This window comes from Doryrhamphus excisus, chromosome 11, assembly GCF_030265055.1.
Source record: "Doryrhamphus excisus isolate RoL2022-K1 chromosome 11, RoL_Dexc_1.0, whole genome shotgun sequence".
NCBI classification, from domain to species: domain Eukaryota; kingdom Metazoa; phylum Chordata; class Actinopteri; order Syngnathiformes; family Syngnathidae; genus Doryrhamphus; species Doryrhamphus excisus.
The window spans coordinates 7379552-7395586 of record NC_080476.1 but is presented as its reverse complement, the minus strand read 5'-3'; the positions used below and the strand labels follow the sequence as shown (position 1 = coordinate 7395586).

Sequence of the window (16035 nt, the reverse complement as noted above, 5' to 3'; positions counted from 1 at the left end):
TGGTCGCTAGCCAATCACAGGGCACATATAGACAAACAATCATTTTGGAGCCCAGTGAGGATAAGCGGTAGAAAATGAATGAATGAATGAATTTTGTAAACAACAGACCACATCAAATAACAAAATTGATAAAACAGCTACTTCCACCATCAAAAGGTTGGCTCAAGCCGTGATGCCAGGTTGTATGTTGAGTTTAAATGAAATACTTTGGAAAGAACAGGCGGGCCGTATTCAAACACTTGGCGGGCCGGATGTGGCCCCCGGGCCGTAGTTTGCCCACCCCTGCCCTAGACTCATCGCCAGCCAATCACAGGGCACATACAGCATAGGCAATGCCAATGCTGTGTTTTTTGGAATGAAACTGGAGTACCCAGAGAAAACCCACACACTCAATATAATGCAGAATAAGTATTTAGCTTTTAAAAAGATATTAAAAAATGAATGGTCATAGACAACCACGGACACAATGCATTTTTTTAAAATTAAAATGTAATTAATTAATTTAAATTAAAAGAAAAGTTTCTATAATACTCATATCATGTCAAAGATTTCTGTCTGTGTTGTGTTTTTATTTGTTTGATGAAAGGATTACGCGAATAGCGTAAAAAGAAAAGCATCAACACAACCTAACAATTTCATTTTTATTGGCGATGACAATGATTGAACACTGTCATCTGCTGGAGCTTTAGCATATTACAACAACAGCAAGTCTTTTCACGTGCCGTTCTTAAAGAGACATTTCATATTTTTCCAAACTTTCCAAATGGGTGCTGTACCAATGCTAAAAATATGAAAAGTCCAGTCGTTTATTAACATATATTTTACATTATATATTATACTCAAAAGTGAATACAGTATCTTTTCCGTGGTATGGGGTGTCTTTGACTCCATTGGACGTTAACTTCCTTTTTTCAAAATAAAACAACTGCCTCCGATTCAGTAGGTGGATATAGTTGTTTAAAGATAATACATTCACCATACTACATTATTTTTAATATTTCAAACCTAATCTAGATAAGACTGTACTCTAAGCTTAAGGTTAACATGGACACAAAAACAGTAGTGTATTTTTCACACTGCTCTTAATTTTTTAATTCACTGTTACCGGATGTGTTGAGTCGAGCTTTCCAAACGTGACACTCACTAAAGCACGGTGTGTGTATTAATTGTGTGTTATGGTAGCAGACTGCACACAGGCACGGTCCACCTCTGGTTCTTGTCCCACTAGTGACGGCCCCACGGCGGTGTATGAACAGGCAATCATGTCCGTGGACGACGTGTACGTACTGCGACCCTTCAAGCTGATCGCTCTGCTGTGTGTCTTCTTGGCTCTGTGTCTGGACCTGGTGGCTCTGCTTAGTCCAGCCTGGGTCACCGCCGACCACTTTTCCCTGTCTTTGTGGGAGTCTTGTTCCCAGTCCGAGGCGAGACAGCCGGACGAGGACCCTTCGTGGAGCTGCTTCTCCACCCTCACATCTGGTCAGAATCATTTTCCTATTGTTTGACTTATTGTTGTAATTTGTTCCCTTCATATGTGGTGTCTTTGCTACCGGGATGCACTTTAGAAGGAAGAATGTTTACATACGGAATATTTCAGGGTATTTTCTTAACTAAACTTTTTTTCAGCTTAGTTAGCATCCTAAAGATGTACATGTAAATTAATGTAAACATGTGTAAATTTGTTTCCTACCCATAATAATATAAATATTATTTTGTTATTATTATTATTGGCACTTAGTTCTACATTCTATGTGTTGCTTATAGCTATTTGCTAAATTTCATCCCCATAATAAAAACTAATCACAATTATTATTAGATTGCTATGCTTTTTATATGTTGGTTTTAAGGTTTAAATTGCCTCCTGACACAAAAAATACATATTTGCAGTTCTTTGTACTGGAGTTACATGTGTTCATCATAAAGTGGATGCTGACATAATCAACAAATTAGTTTTGTAAGTGGATTTTAAAGGAATTTCAGTGTGTATTTTCTTATTATAGGCTTTAAACACAGTAGCAATGAGGTGTATGACAAACAAGTGCAGTATGCTGATGAGTATGAGCAGCCAGGACATGAGTGTAAAAAGTGTCAGTATTGATACTGGACTAATAACCAACAAGGTAGTCACCAAGTGAATCATGTGAGGAACAATATTAATATTATGTTTTATGTCTTTTGTGGGACACAAGCCATCCTTTGTCTCTTTGCGGGCTTTTAATCCCCCCATGCCACACACACACACACACACACACAGTGTTTCATGGGGTTTGTAGAGACACGTGCACGTCTCCAGCAAGGAGTGAACCCAGCAGGTTGGTTGTTGTTAAGCAGAACGATCACATGACTGCTGTGTTTACACTATTAGGTGTCATATTGTCAACTATGTCTTTTATTAGTCTTATTGGACCAGGGAGGCCATTTAAGGAGTTTTAATGGAATTTGAATCAAATAGAGGCACTGTGTCTATAATGTGTGAGAGGTTTGGTGTCGTGCCCCCACCCCACACACACATCACAAAGAATGTAAAGGAACCAAGGCTCTGGCCCACACTCTCATGTTGTGGAATGTGTGGGGCTGAATGGGGAGGTGGGTTTGTCGCTTTTGAGTGTCTGCAGATCCCGTTAAAGCAACATTGGAGGGGCGGGATCGGGGTTAAAGGGCCAGTTGACCAAAAGGCACACCCCACTCTTAACACAAAAAGTCCCTGAATTTCACTTCATCTTTGGGCTTGGTTCCTCTCTGGCAGACACACAAGACTGACATGCATGTCAATGATGTTGTATTTTGACCTTAGAAATATGACTTGCTGGTGAGAGGGTGTGGATGAAAATTCAAACCATGTGATGGGAAGCAAAAGCACCTTTTGAAGGATTAGCCTTCTGCTGAGTGTGCTGTGTTATCAGGGGTTCCTTTCTCCCCGCCTGATGACAAATGAAGCTCTCTGAGAAGAATCCTGATTGTTCAGCTCATCCAATGCAAATGTGTCTTTAGAGTTTCTCCCTTCTCCTGACAATGACAAGTGGGGACACACACACAACAAAGCAAACAGGAGAGAGAAGGAATACTAGTCTCATTTCCGCTGCTATCTAGAGACTCAATATTTTAGAAGCTTAAAGTCAGGTTGTGCCTTCCGGTAAAGTACACTTTATGGCAATGGTTCTCGGGTCTATTCTGTCACGCTCCCCAGCTGACAGAAACTTCTTTAACGCTGATTTGAACTATTGATTTAAAACCTGTGTTATTGATTTATCTGTACAAAACACAGTATGCTTGGAAGCAGTATAGATTATCCCCTAAATTATCCTGTGCAGGCAATCAAACCCGGGTCTCCTAGCTGTGAGGCCTGAACGCTAATCACTCATGCAGCCCAACACACAACCATTGTCATCTAAATAGTTGGCATCACAACCGAACATGTCCAAAGTGTGACTATTTAGTGTGTGCCATTGTTATCTAGCATTGCCTTAATCCTCTTGGGCACTGAATTCACCAGGGCGGCACAGATCGTTACTGGAATCCTCTTCCACTGCTCCATGACGACATCACTGGTGGAGCTGGTGGATGTTCGACACCTGCATTCCTCCCCCACAGGTTCTCAATATTGTTTTGAGGTCTGGGAACATCCCTCAGCTTCCTCAGCAAGGCATTTGTCATCCTGGAGATGTGTTTGGGATCCTTATCACATTGGAAAACTGTCAAGTTATTAAAGGCTTAAGCTTGGCGCTAATTAATGGGGAAGATGCTATGGAAAAAATGTTTTTGAAATGATTAGAACATGGAAGTCAACCAACGGTTCAACTTCAAGTTATGAAGTAAATGTGTTTCATCAATCAGTGTGGCTGCTTAAATGACTTCAGAAACCACAAGGAGTTAGCATTATGTCATTTATTTAAGCATGTAAAAATACCAAAGAAATGACCATAATGTTCATTCTAAAGTGATCTCCATGACAGCCACTGGGAGGTTTATGTAAGAAGCAGTAACTCAGTAGTGGCGCATGATCTAACGTTATTCCTTGTGTGTCGTCCTGCAGACTGGCAGATTGCCACCTTGGTGCTGCTTCTGACCGGCGCCGTGGCAACCTTGGTGGCCTTCTTGGTGGGGCTCATTTCGCTGTGCCACGGGACGCAGAGAAAACACTACCGCACAGTGGCTGTATTCCTCTTCACCGCAGGTCGGTCTTGTCTACCTCCTGTCTGTCACATTCTTTCTTTTCTGATTATGGATCGCACGTTGCACAAAAAGCAGAAAGGCGGCAAGTCCAGCCTCCCCAGAACCACAAGCCTTTCCATGCAGACAGGCTTTGATTTGTTCCAGAGCTCATAAGAAATGAAGGCTGCTGAAGGAAAGAAGCAGCAGTGCGACGCTTGAGCTCATTTCTTCTGCGGTGAGCAGCCCAGGGGCCCCCTTGGCCCACGGGCCAAGAAAAAGGCAGCCGCAGAATTTGCAGCAATACCAACAAAATGAAGTCACGTAAGGAAAGGAACAGCAGAGAAGGGAAATGGCGGACAGCAGTGTCCATTTTTTAAACCTATCATTAAAACAAATAGTTTAGTTTTAGACACTTTGAGAAGGTATAAACAGACTGGTGGCTTGGTGCCTTTTTTGACTTGAGCTGGTGTTGGAACACCAACCACTTCCAGCCACTTGACTTGTGCCAGTTTCCATTATGGAACCCTATTATGTAAGCATGCACATTGTAAATAACTCTCCTACATGTGCAGTCAGATTTGGACCCTTTTATTATTACAATAACATATTACATACACTCTGATGGTGTGTTTAAAGACTCATGGACGTTCTGAAACCCATAAATATAGAAGGAACTTGACGTTCAAACAATTTCCAGGGGTTGTAAACACTAGACAGTTATCCCCCATTTATTGCGGTTAATGGGTTCCAGATCTGACCATGATAAGTGAATTTCTGTGACGTAGGAGTCCTTATTTGTAAATTGAATATTTTTGTAGCTATGGCATAGAAAGCCGTTTATGATCTTCTAAATACAGCTACCATTATTTGAGCCCAATTCTTAGCTTCTTCATCAAATTGCTAGCTTTTGCAACTTTCTTTGGCCCCGTGGCGGGTTATTTGGCAGTCAAACTCAATAAAAAAAATGCACAATGCACAGTGAATGAGCAATGCGTGAAATAGAAAAAATACAAATTGTAAATCTGAAGAAAACATTGTATTTTATTTGACATACACAGTGAACAGTGACACTTCTATGACGTTTACAAGCGTATTAATGTGACACGGATGTAGCAAAGGTCCAGCGGAAATGTGTTTCATGCAAGAAATAGTTTTGAATATAAGTTTTGGGGGGATTGTGAGGGATCTTTGTCCTTGCTGGCCCAATGAAAACATAAGGTATAAAGGCCCAGTGTGTGCAGTGGACTTAATGGCTGTACCACTGCCTGCTAGCCATTTACTGAAAAGCATGGCAATCCACTGTTATCCTTTCCTGTGTGTAATTGCTCTAAGAGCCCGGCAAGAATAAGGACTCCTTTACAGGCGCATGGTGCACAGCCAGAGCAGGAGCACAGCATTTTGGACCCCCGTAAAATGCCCCTTGGCAGGCTTGTGTGGTATTTATTTTCTGTCCAGAAATATGACCTCAGCTCGGTCTGGGCTCCATCGGTTGCATTCTTGTGGGCCGCCGCTCCATGTGGGCGGAAGGAAAGGCGGAGAAGTCACACTAAAGTCCTCAAGAGCCGCAAAGCCTTCACTGAAGGAAAATGACTCACAATGATGGAAGCTTCCTTCTCTGTCGAGGTCAATACAGCATGCACCCTGACTGGGCTTGTCATGCAAAATATGCAAATTTCCCTTTCCCTTCCATTTTAAATGTGTCCCAGCTGACTTCGGGTGAGAGGCAGCGTGCACTCTGGATTGATCGTATAAAAATAATCTACACGTTACTGTATAATTTGTGTGTTTTGGCTTCGGAATGTAGAGTGTATGCAACCTACTCGGTTTAAAATCTGACTTTGGTGTATTTTTCCCCCCCAGTTGTGCTGCAGGCCTGCGCTCTAGTCTTGTACCCCATCAAATTCATAGACGGGACAGTCCTGCAGACGTATCATGAGTTCAACTGGGGCTACGGCCTCGGCTGGGGAGCCACCATCTTCATGCTGGGCGGAGGAGTCCTCTTCTGCCTGCGGACGGACATTTATGAGGATACCATGTACTGATACAGCCCTCTCCCTAACCAAACACACCTAGAACTCTGTACATAGACCTTCCTCGGCCCTCTTGGTTATTTTTAGTCCGGTTGTGAAGACCTAAACTAGGCCAGGGCTGTTTCAATAGAGCCCCCTTTCACTCCTACCACCACAATCAGCCTGACCAGTATCAGGGTGACTTTTCTGGATGAGCATGAGTTGCTGGACATTTCCACTGCATGGTGACCTGCACTGCTGTCCATTGTTGGACAAGCAGGACACTCTGCTGAACATTTAAAGGCAACGGTTTGTGTTCTTCTAGGGTTTCACAAGTAGGGCTTGTTTTTTCATGTATTCATGGCACCACTCTCCGCAAACATATCACCATTAGTATGGCAAATTTTATATATGCTGGATATTTATATAGGTTGTTTGTCTCAAGTAATGATAATGTAAATGTGTAAAAAGTGTTTCTACATGAAGGAAGTTCTTCAATTAAACAAAAAAAACTACAGTGAGTGCCGAGTTATTGTTGTTTTCTGCCAACAGAGGCTGACCCAAATGTAAAAACAAAAACATGAGGGGTGCCCCACCTTTTTCCATCATTGACTAGCACCCATTCCACACTGTTTATGTCAACTAGGCTACATTTTAAGTGTGAAACAGAAGGCAAAGTCACACGTCAGCCTGGTGAGAAGCTTTCACTCCTGCAGCAGCTGCAGAAACTCTGCAGCTGTGAAAAGTCACAACTAGATTTTCACACGAGAATGAACACACACTGGGAAAATCCAAAATGTCTTCATCTATGCAGTGATGCTGCATATGGGCTTTTTTGTTGGCGGTTTTCTTATAATAGCAATCTGAAACCTGAGCTGGTTGGAGGACCGGTGGTTGCATAACAGGCACAGTTGCCATGCAAACTTTTGGGAATAAGGGAAACGGAAACATAGTACAATAGGATTACCATAACTTCATGTTTGAAATTGCAGTAGTGTAGAACAGTGTAAACTGCACCACAGAATCAATGGTTATAGGTAAGTGCAAATAACGTTCATCCATACAATATCTTCATTGCATTTCCCAAGTTATCTTCACTCTAATGTAAATCACTTTTCTGGTGCTGGTTTCACTTTTTTGGTTTTACAGTTGCAATATAAACATTGCAACAACGTTAATATATACCACCAGTTAACATAAGTGCATAGAATTCACTGTAATGACAGTGGACAAATAATACAGTTCTATTCTACTGTGCTGTACAAATTAATCACAAACAAAATAAAATATCAAAATGTTGCCAACTAACAAAATAATATTAAAATATATATAAAAATAGTCTGTGTGTGCAGGAGCCCAATTATCACATACAGTGAGCTTACCTGTGAGACAAGGTATGATGGTCATCCGAACCCAAAATGGCCGCCGAAAACGTGGTCGAAGACTACCAATATCCCTCCAAAGTTTCCAAAGCCCTTTATATTACATATTTCAATTACTCTCCTAAACACATTGTGGATTTAAAGATATGATATTAGTCACTTTTATCAACAACTGACCTGTAGGAACAGAAACTGACAGCAATAAGGACACGAAGCTCCAGGTTTTCGTCTAAATTGCACTGGGGTGTTGGCGGAAGGTCACACCTAATACAATCCTGGCAGAACAGCTCCCGTAATAAGGTTCCACATGAATACTGCCCCCGCTGCATAATCGTATTTTCTTTATATTTCCACAGTATATATAGCAAAATACACATCTTACATTTTGTTGCATTAAATAAATCCCAAAACTAACTAGTAGTTTTTGGGTGTACGACATATAGATGTTGAAAACCCCGAAAATGAATCTAAACACAAATGGCTGGGACTAAATTGCATACATTACGTGTGGGTTTTCTATTTTGCACAAAAGTAGGCAGAAACTCTACTGTTTGTTATTATAATATAGGTTATTAGTTTCATAATTGTACACCATTGCAAACTACAACCGTATCAATAAACATTATTTAACAAACAAACTACGAATGTGCCTTGAAGGTCACCCATTCATACTGTTAAATGGAACACATGGTTCTCTGCTGTCCTCTATTGGTCAGTATTCGTACTGCGCCGTGTTTTTGACTGCTTCGAAAATGTAAGGCTTTATTTGTTTGTTGTTATTTTTATTTTTGTTCAAACAAAACGTGTTTTGACAAATATTTAACCTAGTAATATCAATATATATTTCAATTAATTGTAATAGTACAGTACTGTCGACCTCTCCTGGTCTCAGATTGTTGCGTTTAGGTTCGTGTGGGAATTTTCAATTGTCCAAATGACTACTAATTTATTGTCGTGATATTACGGCTTTTTTCGGAATTATGAAATTTAAAAAAACAGCAAAGAATCACAGCTATGAGTTTACATATATAGAGATGTTGTTCCTCGATGCAGTAAATCTTGGGTAGAACAGTCCAGCCCCTGGGGACAGTAACCAGCCGTGCCCTGCAACTTTTCACCCTGCAGGGACAGATTCCAGTTACTGAGCCTGGGGGACGGAGATAAACTCCTTATGAACTCTGAGAAGGAAAAAAAATACATCTAATAAGACAACACACAGATAAACATAGACAATGTCCGGTGAATATCTAGTTGTTGTAGCTGACCTTTGTGCATTATTAACCCTGGACAGGAGAACATATGGATGATAATGTTGACACAGCGTGAAGACATTATGTGTGCAAACCTGAAGTGCTGCAGATCATCTTGTGGTCATCACTCGTAGAAGCCTTCTTGTGAAGTGAATATTAACACCTGAGCTATACATTACCACCTCTCCTTCTATCTTCTATCAAGTGTGGCTCCACCAAAATTACACATTAACCTGAAACATGTCCCCTCACCCTTGCTATCATCTGTTTTATTTTTTTTTGCAATCTTGCAATCTTCACCGTCTCCCACATTCCACATGGATTAAGAAAAACAATCCACGTCGTAAAAAGCAGCAATGGTGCATTTGTACTTTAATGAAACCAAGTGTTGTTATGTTCTTATAACAATAAATAAGTCAAGAAAAAAAGACACATGCATGCATATTAACAGTTATGCACTGATAAAGTTGCTGTGAGAAGCAGACATGTGGTTACATGGGTAACCTTGGTACAAGGGCTCAAACATCATGCATCCAGATGGATGTATTCCCAAGTTGAAAGCAGTATAAAAACACAAAAACCTAATTGTTATTTGTTAGTTTTTCCTCATGATGAAACTCCATCAATTCTAAGATATCAACACCACCAGCCATGCTCGATATTGTTATTCTTGCAATATCCCGTCATCTCTTGTGATCTCTTCACACAATATATTTCACAAATAAACTGTACAAAATAAGACAGATATTACAATTATAAAAAAGGGGTTATATTTATTTTAAACATTTTGTCTCATTAAAACAGTCATATTAAAAAAACAATCACAGCCAATAGTCAACTATTATTATAACATGTCCTCTTACTATCAACAGCAACAATACATTTTAGAAAAATGCTGCACATTTATATGTGGCACAAACATCCATATGCAAAGTATTAAACTGGACTAATGCAATCAGTGAAATTATAAGCCGGGTAGCAAAAGTTTCAAAACACACAGAGTGATTCTTCCTGGGGTGTGCTATTAGAAGTATTAAAAGAAAATGCATTATTTCCACTTTGCGATTTCAAATTGCATATTTACACATTGATTAGAAATTGCATTATTTACACTGTGTGATCATCCCTGACCATATACATATAACATGACACAAACTGTGCAGATCATCCAAGTCCTCGGTTCTCAGACAAAGATGTGTGAACTACGCTGGAAGGAAAATTGACAAGACAACTAATTATAAGAAGCATGCTGTGTTTGCATGTGTATGGCGAAGACTTCATATAACACTTCAGTGTACCTTTAGAATAACGCTTAGTGACATGTTGTGTGACTCCAGGCACTCCAGAAGCTTCCCATTGCACAGTATTTGTTCAACTTGGAGCGAACCTTGAAGCAATTTCTCTCGTTGTTGCCGGCAGGAGGAAACATGTGGTTTGTGAGCATGGTGGGAATCCGCTGCTATTGGAGAACAATTTACAGAATTCAACAAAAATATGTTGTTGGTATTATTTGTGTTACTTCTTATATTTGTTGTGTTTTTCATGATGTTTTATGTTATTTTAATTGGACTATTGAAAAAAATGGGAAATATCTAGCTAAGAAAACAACAACTAAATTGTATTCAATTACAATTACTGTATACAAAGTTATTAAAATTACATTTTGGTGTTGTCACTGAGTCAAGATCCTGCAGTTTTTTTGTTTTTGGTGGCTATAAAAATGTTCTCAGCAGGTGGCGCTGTCTTTCTGTCTTTCTATGTCATCCCAGTCAAAAGAAGCAAAGATGCAAAACCTTTGAAGTGACATACCAATTCATGTTTCCCATCAGGATCCACTCGTGTGTGTTCCACCTCATATTCCAGGCAGCGTCCAGGAATTTTTCCATGAGGTTTCATCCAGTGCAACTTGAGCGGGGCACCTTTGAGTGTCTGCAGGTGTGGCTTGTCTGAACGTGCAGGCTTTACTAGGTTAAAACAAAGAGACATAATGTGTATTAATGCATCACATGCACATAAAAGATGTGTATATACTATATGTTTACCATAGTTTTGGATTTGTATTGACATATATGTAGGCTTCAGGGGGCCTTCAGGAGAGGAGCCATTTACACAGAAGTTGACATCAGTAAAATCAGGAAGAGGTTTTTCTGTGAAGTTGCATCCACGCCTGACTCCATTTTTAGTGATGTAGTCAGGGCACTCCTCCGTTTTCTCCAGTTCTGTGTACCTGTGGAGGAAAGAATTTACAGTAATGTTTACATACAGTGGTGGGAAAAAGTGTTTGTTCCTTACTGACTTGTTGTTGTCACACCTAAATATTTAACATCATCAAACAAATTTGATGATGAAACGTCCCCCTGTTAAAACACAACTGATACTAATTTAGATGTATCAGTGTTCATAGGTACTTAAATAACCCCAAGGGTGCAGCGATGATTCATCCAAGAGGTCACAAAAGACCCCACAACAACAGTGTTCATGACTCCACCATAAAAAAGACACTGGGCAAAAACAGCCTACATGGCAGAGTTCCAAGATAAAAAACCTCTGCTGAACAAAAAGAACATCCCAATTTTGCCAGAAAACATCTTGATGATCTCCAAGACCTTTGGGGAAACATTCTGTGGTCAGATGAGACACAAGTTGAACTTTTTGTAAAGTGTGTTCCCCATTACATGTGGTGTAAAAGTAAAGCAGCATTTCAGAAAACGAACATCATGCCAAGAGTAAAATATGGTGGTGGTAGTGAAGTGTTTTGCTGCTTCAGGACCTGGAAGACTTGCTGTGATCAATGAAACCATGAATTCTGCTGTCTACTAAAAAATCCCGAAGGAGAATATCCTACCATCTGTTTGTAACCTCAAACTGAAACCAATTTGCAGCAGGACAATGATCCAAAAAATGTCTGAAAAAACACAAAATGAAGACTTTGGAGCGGCCTAGTCAAAGTCCTACTGAGATGCTGTGGCACGACCTTAAAAATGTGCTTCAATGTGACTGAATGACAACAATTCTGCAAAGCACTATAAGAGACTCATTGCAAGTTATCACAAACGCTTGATTGCAGTTGTTGCTGCTAAGGGTGGCATAACCAGTTATTAAGTTTAGGGGGCAATCACTTTTTCACACAGGGCCATGTAGTTTTGGATGTTTTTTTGTCTTAATAATAACCAGGTTTCATTTAAAAACTGTATTTTGTGTTGAGTTGTATTACCATTGTATATCTGACTCACCAGTAATAGAGATATAGCTGTGAGCTGGTTGGGGATTTGGAGCTTTTTTTCCACATACAGATGGTTTTCTCCATATTATGGAACACACACCCAAAATCCTCCACTTCACTGTCCTGTAGACCTGTAAAGAAAAAAGAAATAAAAAAAATGAGCATCAAAATGATATATCTCACTCTTTTCTGATGAACCTGACCTGTGCTAGGAGGATTCTGAACCACTTCTGTATAGTTTGCGCTTCTGATCCAGGTGTTATTAGTGCAGGGTCCACTCAGCAAAGTGTACACTCGCACCTGGACGTCCTTCATCAGATCAAACTGGTCGCTGTATGTCCTATGGATTGTTTTAATAACCTGAAGAAAAAAAACTACCATGTAAGTACCAAGTCCGACATACTTTTGGGGTCATTGGTATACTCACTGTCCAACTCTGCCTATATGTGTTGTAGTATTCCAGCTGGTAACGTATCAGACATTCCTGCATGTGAATTAAGCTGGCCGGGGGAGTCCACGTCATCTCCAGATGACCAAGGTGACCAGAATCAATGATTTTAATCTCCTCAGGTGGATCAACTGCAAAAGAAAGGACATTATGCCACATGCGTTTTAACGTCACATGAAGGAAGAAGCTGACCAACCTTGAATCCCACCGCATCGCAAGATTATTGCGAGAAGCACCACTTTACTTGACATCATTTTTACCCGCACAACTTTAAAGCATGTCTGAAAAACATAAATACAACATTTAATAGGTTGGATATTCCCTATAAATAGGGCAAGGCATCAATAGAAATGAAACAGCCCACAGGGGAAATACTTACATGAGTGTGTTCCAAGGCGGTGTCAAGTGAGTGAATGAGACTCAATCCTTTTGGGTGGGGGTTTTGACTTCTTGGTAAAAAGAAAGAGGGAGGAGTGAATCCACATCAATCCCAGAGGAGCCACTTAAAACAAAAAAGGGAGAGTCTGCTGTTACTAAGGAAATCCATCCTTCCATTTTCCATGGTGCTTAATCCTCACTAGGGTTTGCTGGAGTCTATCCCAGCTGATTTTGAGTGAGGGAGTACACCCTGGAATGGTCGCTAGCCAATCGCAGGGCCAAAAACGAATATATATATAGAAATGAAACTTGGTTATAATTTAGAGGAGTGAGTGTTTTGTTTGTGTCGCAGTGTACACAACACACAGCCATTATTATCTACATAGCTGGCAGCACAGCTCACCGTGAACATGTCCAAACGGTGTCTTAAGTGGAATATTTAGTGTGAGCACCGTTGTTATCTAGCACTGCCTTTATCCTCTTGGGCATGGACTTCACCAGAGGTGCACAGGTGATTACTGGAATCCTCTTCCACTCCTCCAAGATGACATCACCGGTAGAACTAGCGGATGGTAGATAACTTCTCACTCTTTGACCTTTCTTCTGCTCGAGCCTACAGGTGCAGGTTGAGATCTGGATGAGACATACAGTACTTGGCCATTCCATCATCGCACAGAGATTGAGGAAGGAATTTATTTTGTAATGGTCATGTTTTTGCTATGATCAGAGTGTGATGAGCGTATGAGTCTAATGTGACACACCAATTGGTGCACGTGATCGTTCATCACTGACACATTCAGCACCTTTCAGATGATCCGTCCAACACATATTGACTGCTCGGACCAATCAAATCCTCAACCACTGAACGGGTTCTACCATTTAATAGCATTTGTTTTTCTTATGATAATATTGTAATATTGATGCAATGTACATTTGAGTCTGAGCCTTTATAACGTTCTGATGTGTTTCACTTCATTTGAAGAATATGCTGCGGGACGATAAACAGACCTCTGCAGGGCCTGACTTTGGACAACCATTTATTGAGTATCCATTAGAAAAATAAGGGAGAAATGTGAAGACTTATGGTCCCGTTTTTGGTAATTTCATCTCAAAGTGTGGAAGAAGGTGAGAGGTCATGGTACAAATGGAACATTCCTAGCCAAGGATCCTCACATGCGTACAGCAACCCAACTGAAGAGTCACTATACATGATACACGATGCCAAGAGTCAGAACACGGAATGTACTGGACAGAATTTTATGGGCAGGAAGTGTTCAAACCAGTCAGTTCCTATCTCGACCAAGCAGTGTTCGTTATCAGCAATGTGAACCGTATCAGCGATAAAGAGATGTGGGGGGCAGAGTGGAGGTCAAAGCACATGACACCTGAGGTCGTCTGAACATTGGTTTCATTTCTGTTTTCCTCTGAACTGACGCAACTGAAGGTCAACAACCTTAGTCGGTCACTCTGATGCTAACATGGCTAACAATGCTAAAATGAATGCCGCATAAACACATTTAAATGCTGATAAACACAGTCAAAAAGAAACATTGTTATAGACTAAATGTATACTGTAAAACTCTAATGAAATAGGGTGACCAAACATCCTGTTTTTGTTTTTTAAAGAAAGTGATGAAAATATTCTGGTTTCCATTGGATCATTAAATAAAAAAAAACTGATTACATAATTATCCTTTGCCTCTTTGTGTTGAAATTGTGAAGCATCTTTGAGTACTTAGTACTTGACTTAGTGTGATACTCATTTGAGTATCTCATTGCCGGGGTGAGTGGTTTTTGCCAATCAAAACATTGTAACCAGCTGCACAGTGGTCGAGTGGTTAGCGCAGGCCACATAACTAGGAGACCCGAGTTTGCTTCAACCCTTGGGCATCTCTGTGTGGAGTTTGCATGTTCTCCCAGTGCGTGTCAAATTGTCCATAGGTATGAATGTGAGTGTGAATGGTTGTTTGTCTATATGTGCCCTGTGATTGGCTGGCGACCAGTCCAGTGTGTACCCCGCCTCTCGCCCGAAGACAGCTAAGATAAGTGGTAGAAAATGAATGAATGAATAAATAAAAATATGGTCACACTAAATTAAAGCTAAAAATCATTTGTTTTTTGCACTACATGTTGCATTTATTCCCATGAAATTAGTGAAATAATTACAGGAAGCCAACAAAACAAGGAATAAAGTAGGACATCTATATCGAATATTTATGTATTTAAAAAAAACAGTTGCAATTCTGAAAAAGACAACATACACTTCAAATGGGACATGGTAACAAATCAGGTCGCAAAGAGGTAAGTATAATATCTATGGTAACAAATGAGTCATTTTTCAAATTATAAATATAATTTCCTTATATTTGTGAATAGTACTTGAATTGAGTGATTGTGGTTCTCGAAGAATATTCTGTGTAACCGGCAATTGTGCAATTATACATTCCCACATAGGCTTTCCAACCTTGAAAAGGCCCCAGTTTTTGCAACCCACACTCTGTGGACAGTGCTGAGTTTCCATTTAACCTAACATGCTTGTTTTCGGATGTGGGAGGAAGCGCCAAACTAAACTAGACTGACTATGAGGCCAACATGTTAATCATAAAAAAACCTGTATAAATCATCAGCAGCAGCACCAGAGGTACACTAATCCATATCCATGTGTCACTAAAGGAAGCAAAGAAGTCACACCTAAAAATAAAATAAAGCGTCTGTTGGCATATTACAAAACATCATAAAATCACTCAGGTTGCGTCAGAACATCACCATCGTGTGCTAAGTCACAAGCGATTGTGTAAGCTGTGTGTTTCCTTATATACAGTATCGCACAAAAATAAATACACCCCTCACATTTCAACATTTTATTACGTCTTCTCAAGGGACAACGGGATTCCTCATTTAGATTCCAGTTCCTAACAATACTCAATTCTAAGACTTTAAGAGGCAGCATCATAAAAGTTTGCATGGTTTAAATGAGGCCACTAACCACAGTTCTTTTGGGATCAACTAGGGAAGTCCGATATCGGCTTTTTTGATGAAAACCGATATGCCAATATTGTCCAACTCTCAATTTCCTCAATCGCCTGTGTTGGAATGAATTGTATCATTTTGTTGATATCGGTTTTGATGATCTGGAAAAAATCAGATCTTGCATTTTATGCTGATATCAGGCCGAATAAATCGGTACGGACAT

At 40.1% G+C, this 16035-nt stretch overlaps 2 protein-coding genes and 1 long non-coding RNA gene across 4 annotated transcripts; 1 reads left to right on the top strand and 2 right to left on the bottom strand.

Annotated features, from left to right (window-relative positions):
• The first annotated feature begins 1140 nt into the window (after positions 1-1140).
• LOC131138827 (transmembrane protein 47-like) lies at positions 1141-6789 on the top strand. Its single transcript, XM_058088091.1, has 3 exons — positions 1141-1479; positions 4034-4174; positions 6013-6789. The coding sequence occupies exons 1-3, from the start codon at positions 1176-1178 to the stop codon at positions 6192-6194; spliced, it is 627 nt and encodes a 208-aa protein (XP_057944074.1). The 5' UTR covers positions 1141-1175; the 3' UTR covers positions 6195-6789.
• LOC131138828 (uncharacterized) lies at positions 5166-8612 on the bottom strand. Its single transcript, XR_009132141.1, has 3 exons — positions 7721-8612; positions 7544-7636; positions 5166-6158 (listed from the first exon to the last, which is right to left on the bottom strand). It is a non-coding gene; the product is annotated as an uncharacterized LOC131138828 (long non-coding RNA).
• Positions 8613-9424: 812 nt separating this feature from the next.
• il13ra2 (interleukin 13 receptor, alpha 2) lies at positions 9425-12864 on the bottom strand. Of its 2 annotated transcripts, none has more exons than XM_058088089.1 (9): positions 12844-12864; positions 12661-12745; positions 12444-12595; positions 12220-12376; positions 12027-12147; positions 10836-11020; positions 10603-10757; positions 10092-10252; positions 9425-10000 (listed from the first exon to the last, which is right to left on the bottom strand). In XM_058088089.1, exons 2-8 carry the CDS (start codon positions 12716-12718, stop codon positions 10106-10108), a joined length of 975 nt encoding a protein of 324 aa, XP_057944072.1. In that variant the 5' UTR covers positions 12719-12745; positions 12844-12864; the 3' UTR covers positions 9425-10000; positions 10092-10105. The 2 variants fall into 2 exon arrangements, with proteins under 2 accessions (XP_057944072.1, XP_057944073.1); XM_058088090.1 differs by having other exon boundaries at positions 10092-10249.
• Positions 12865-16035: the final 3171 nt, after the last annotated feature.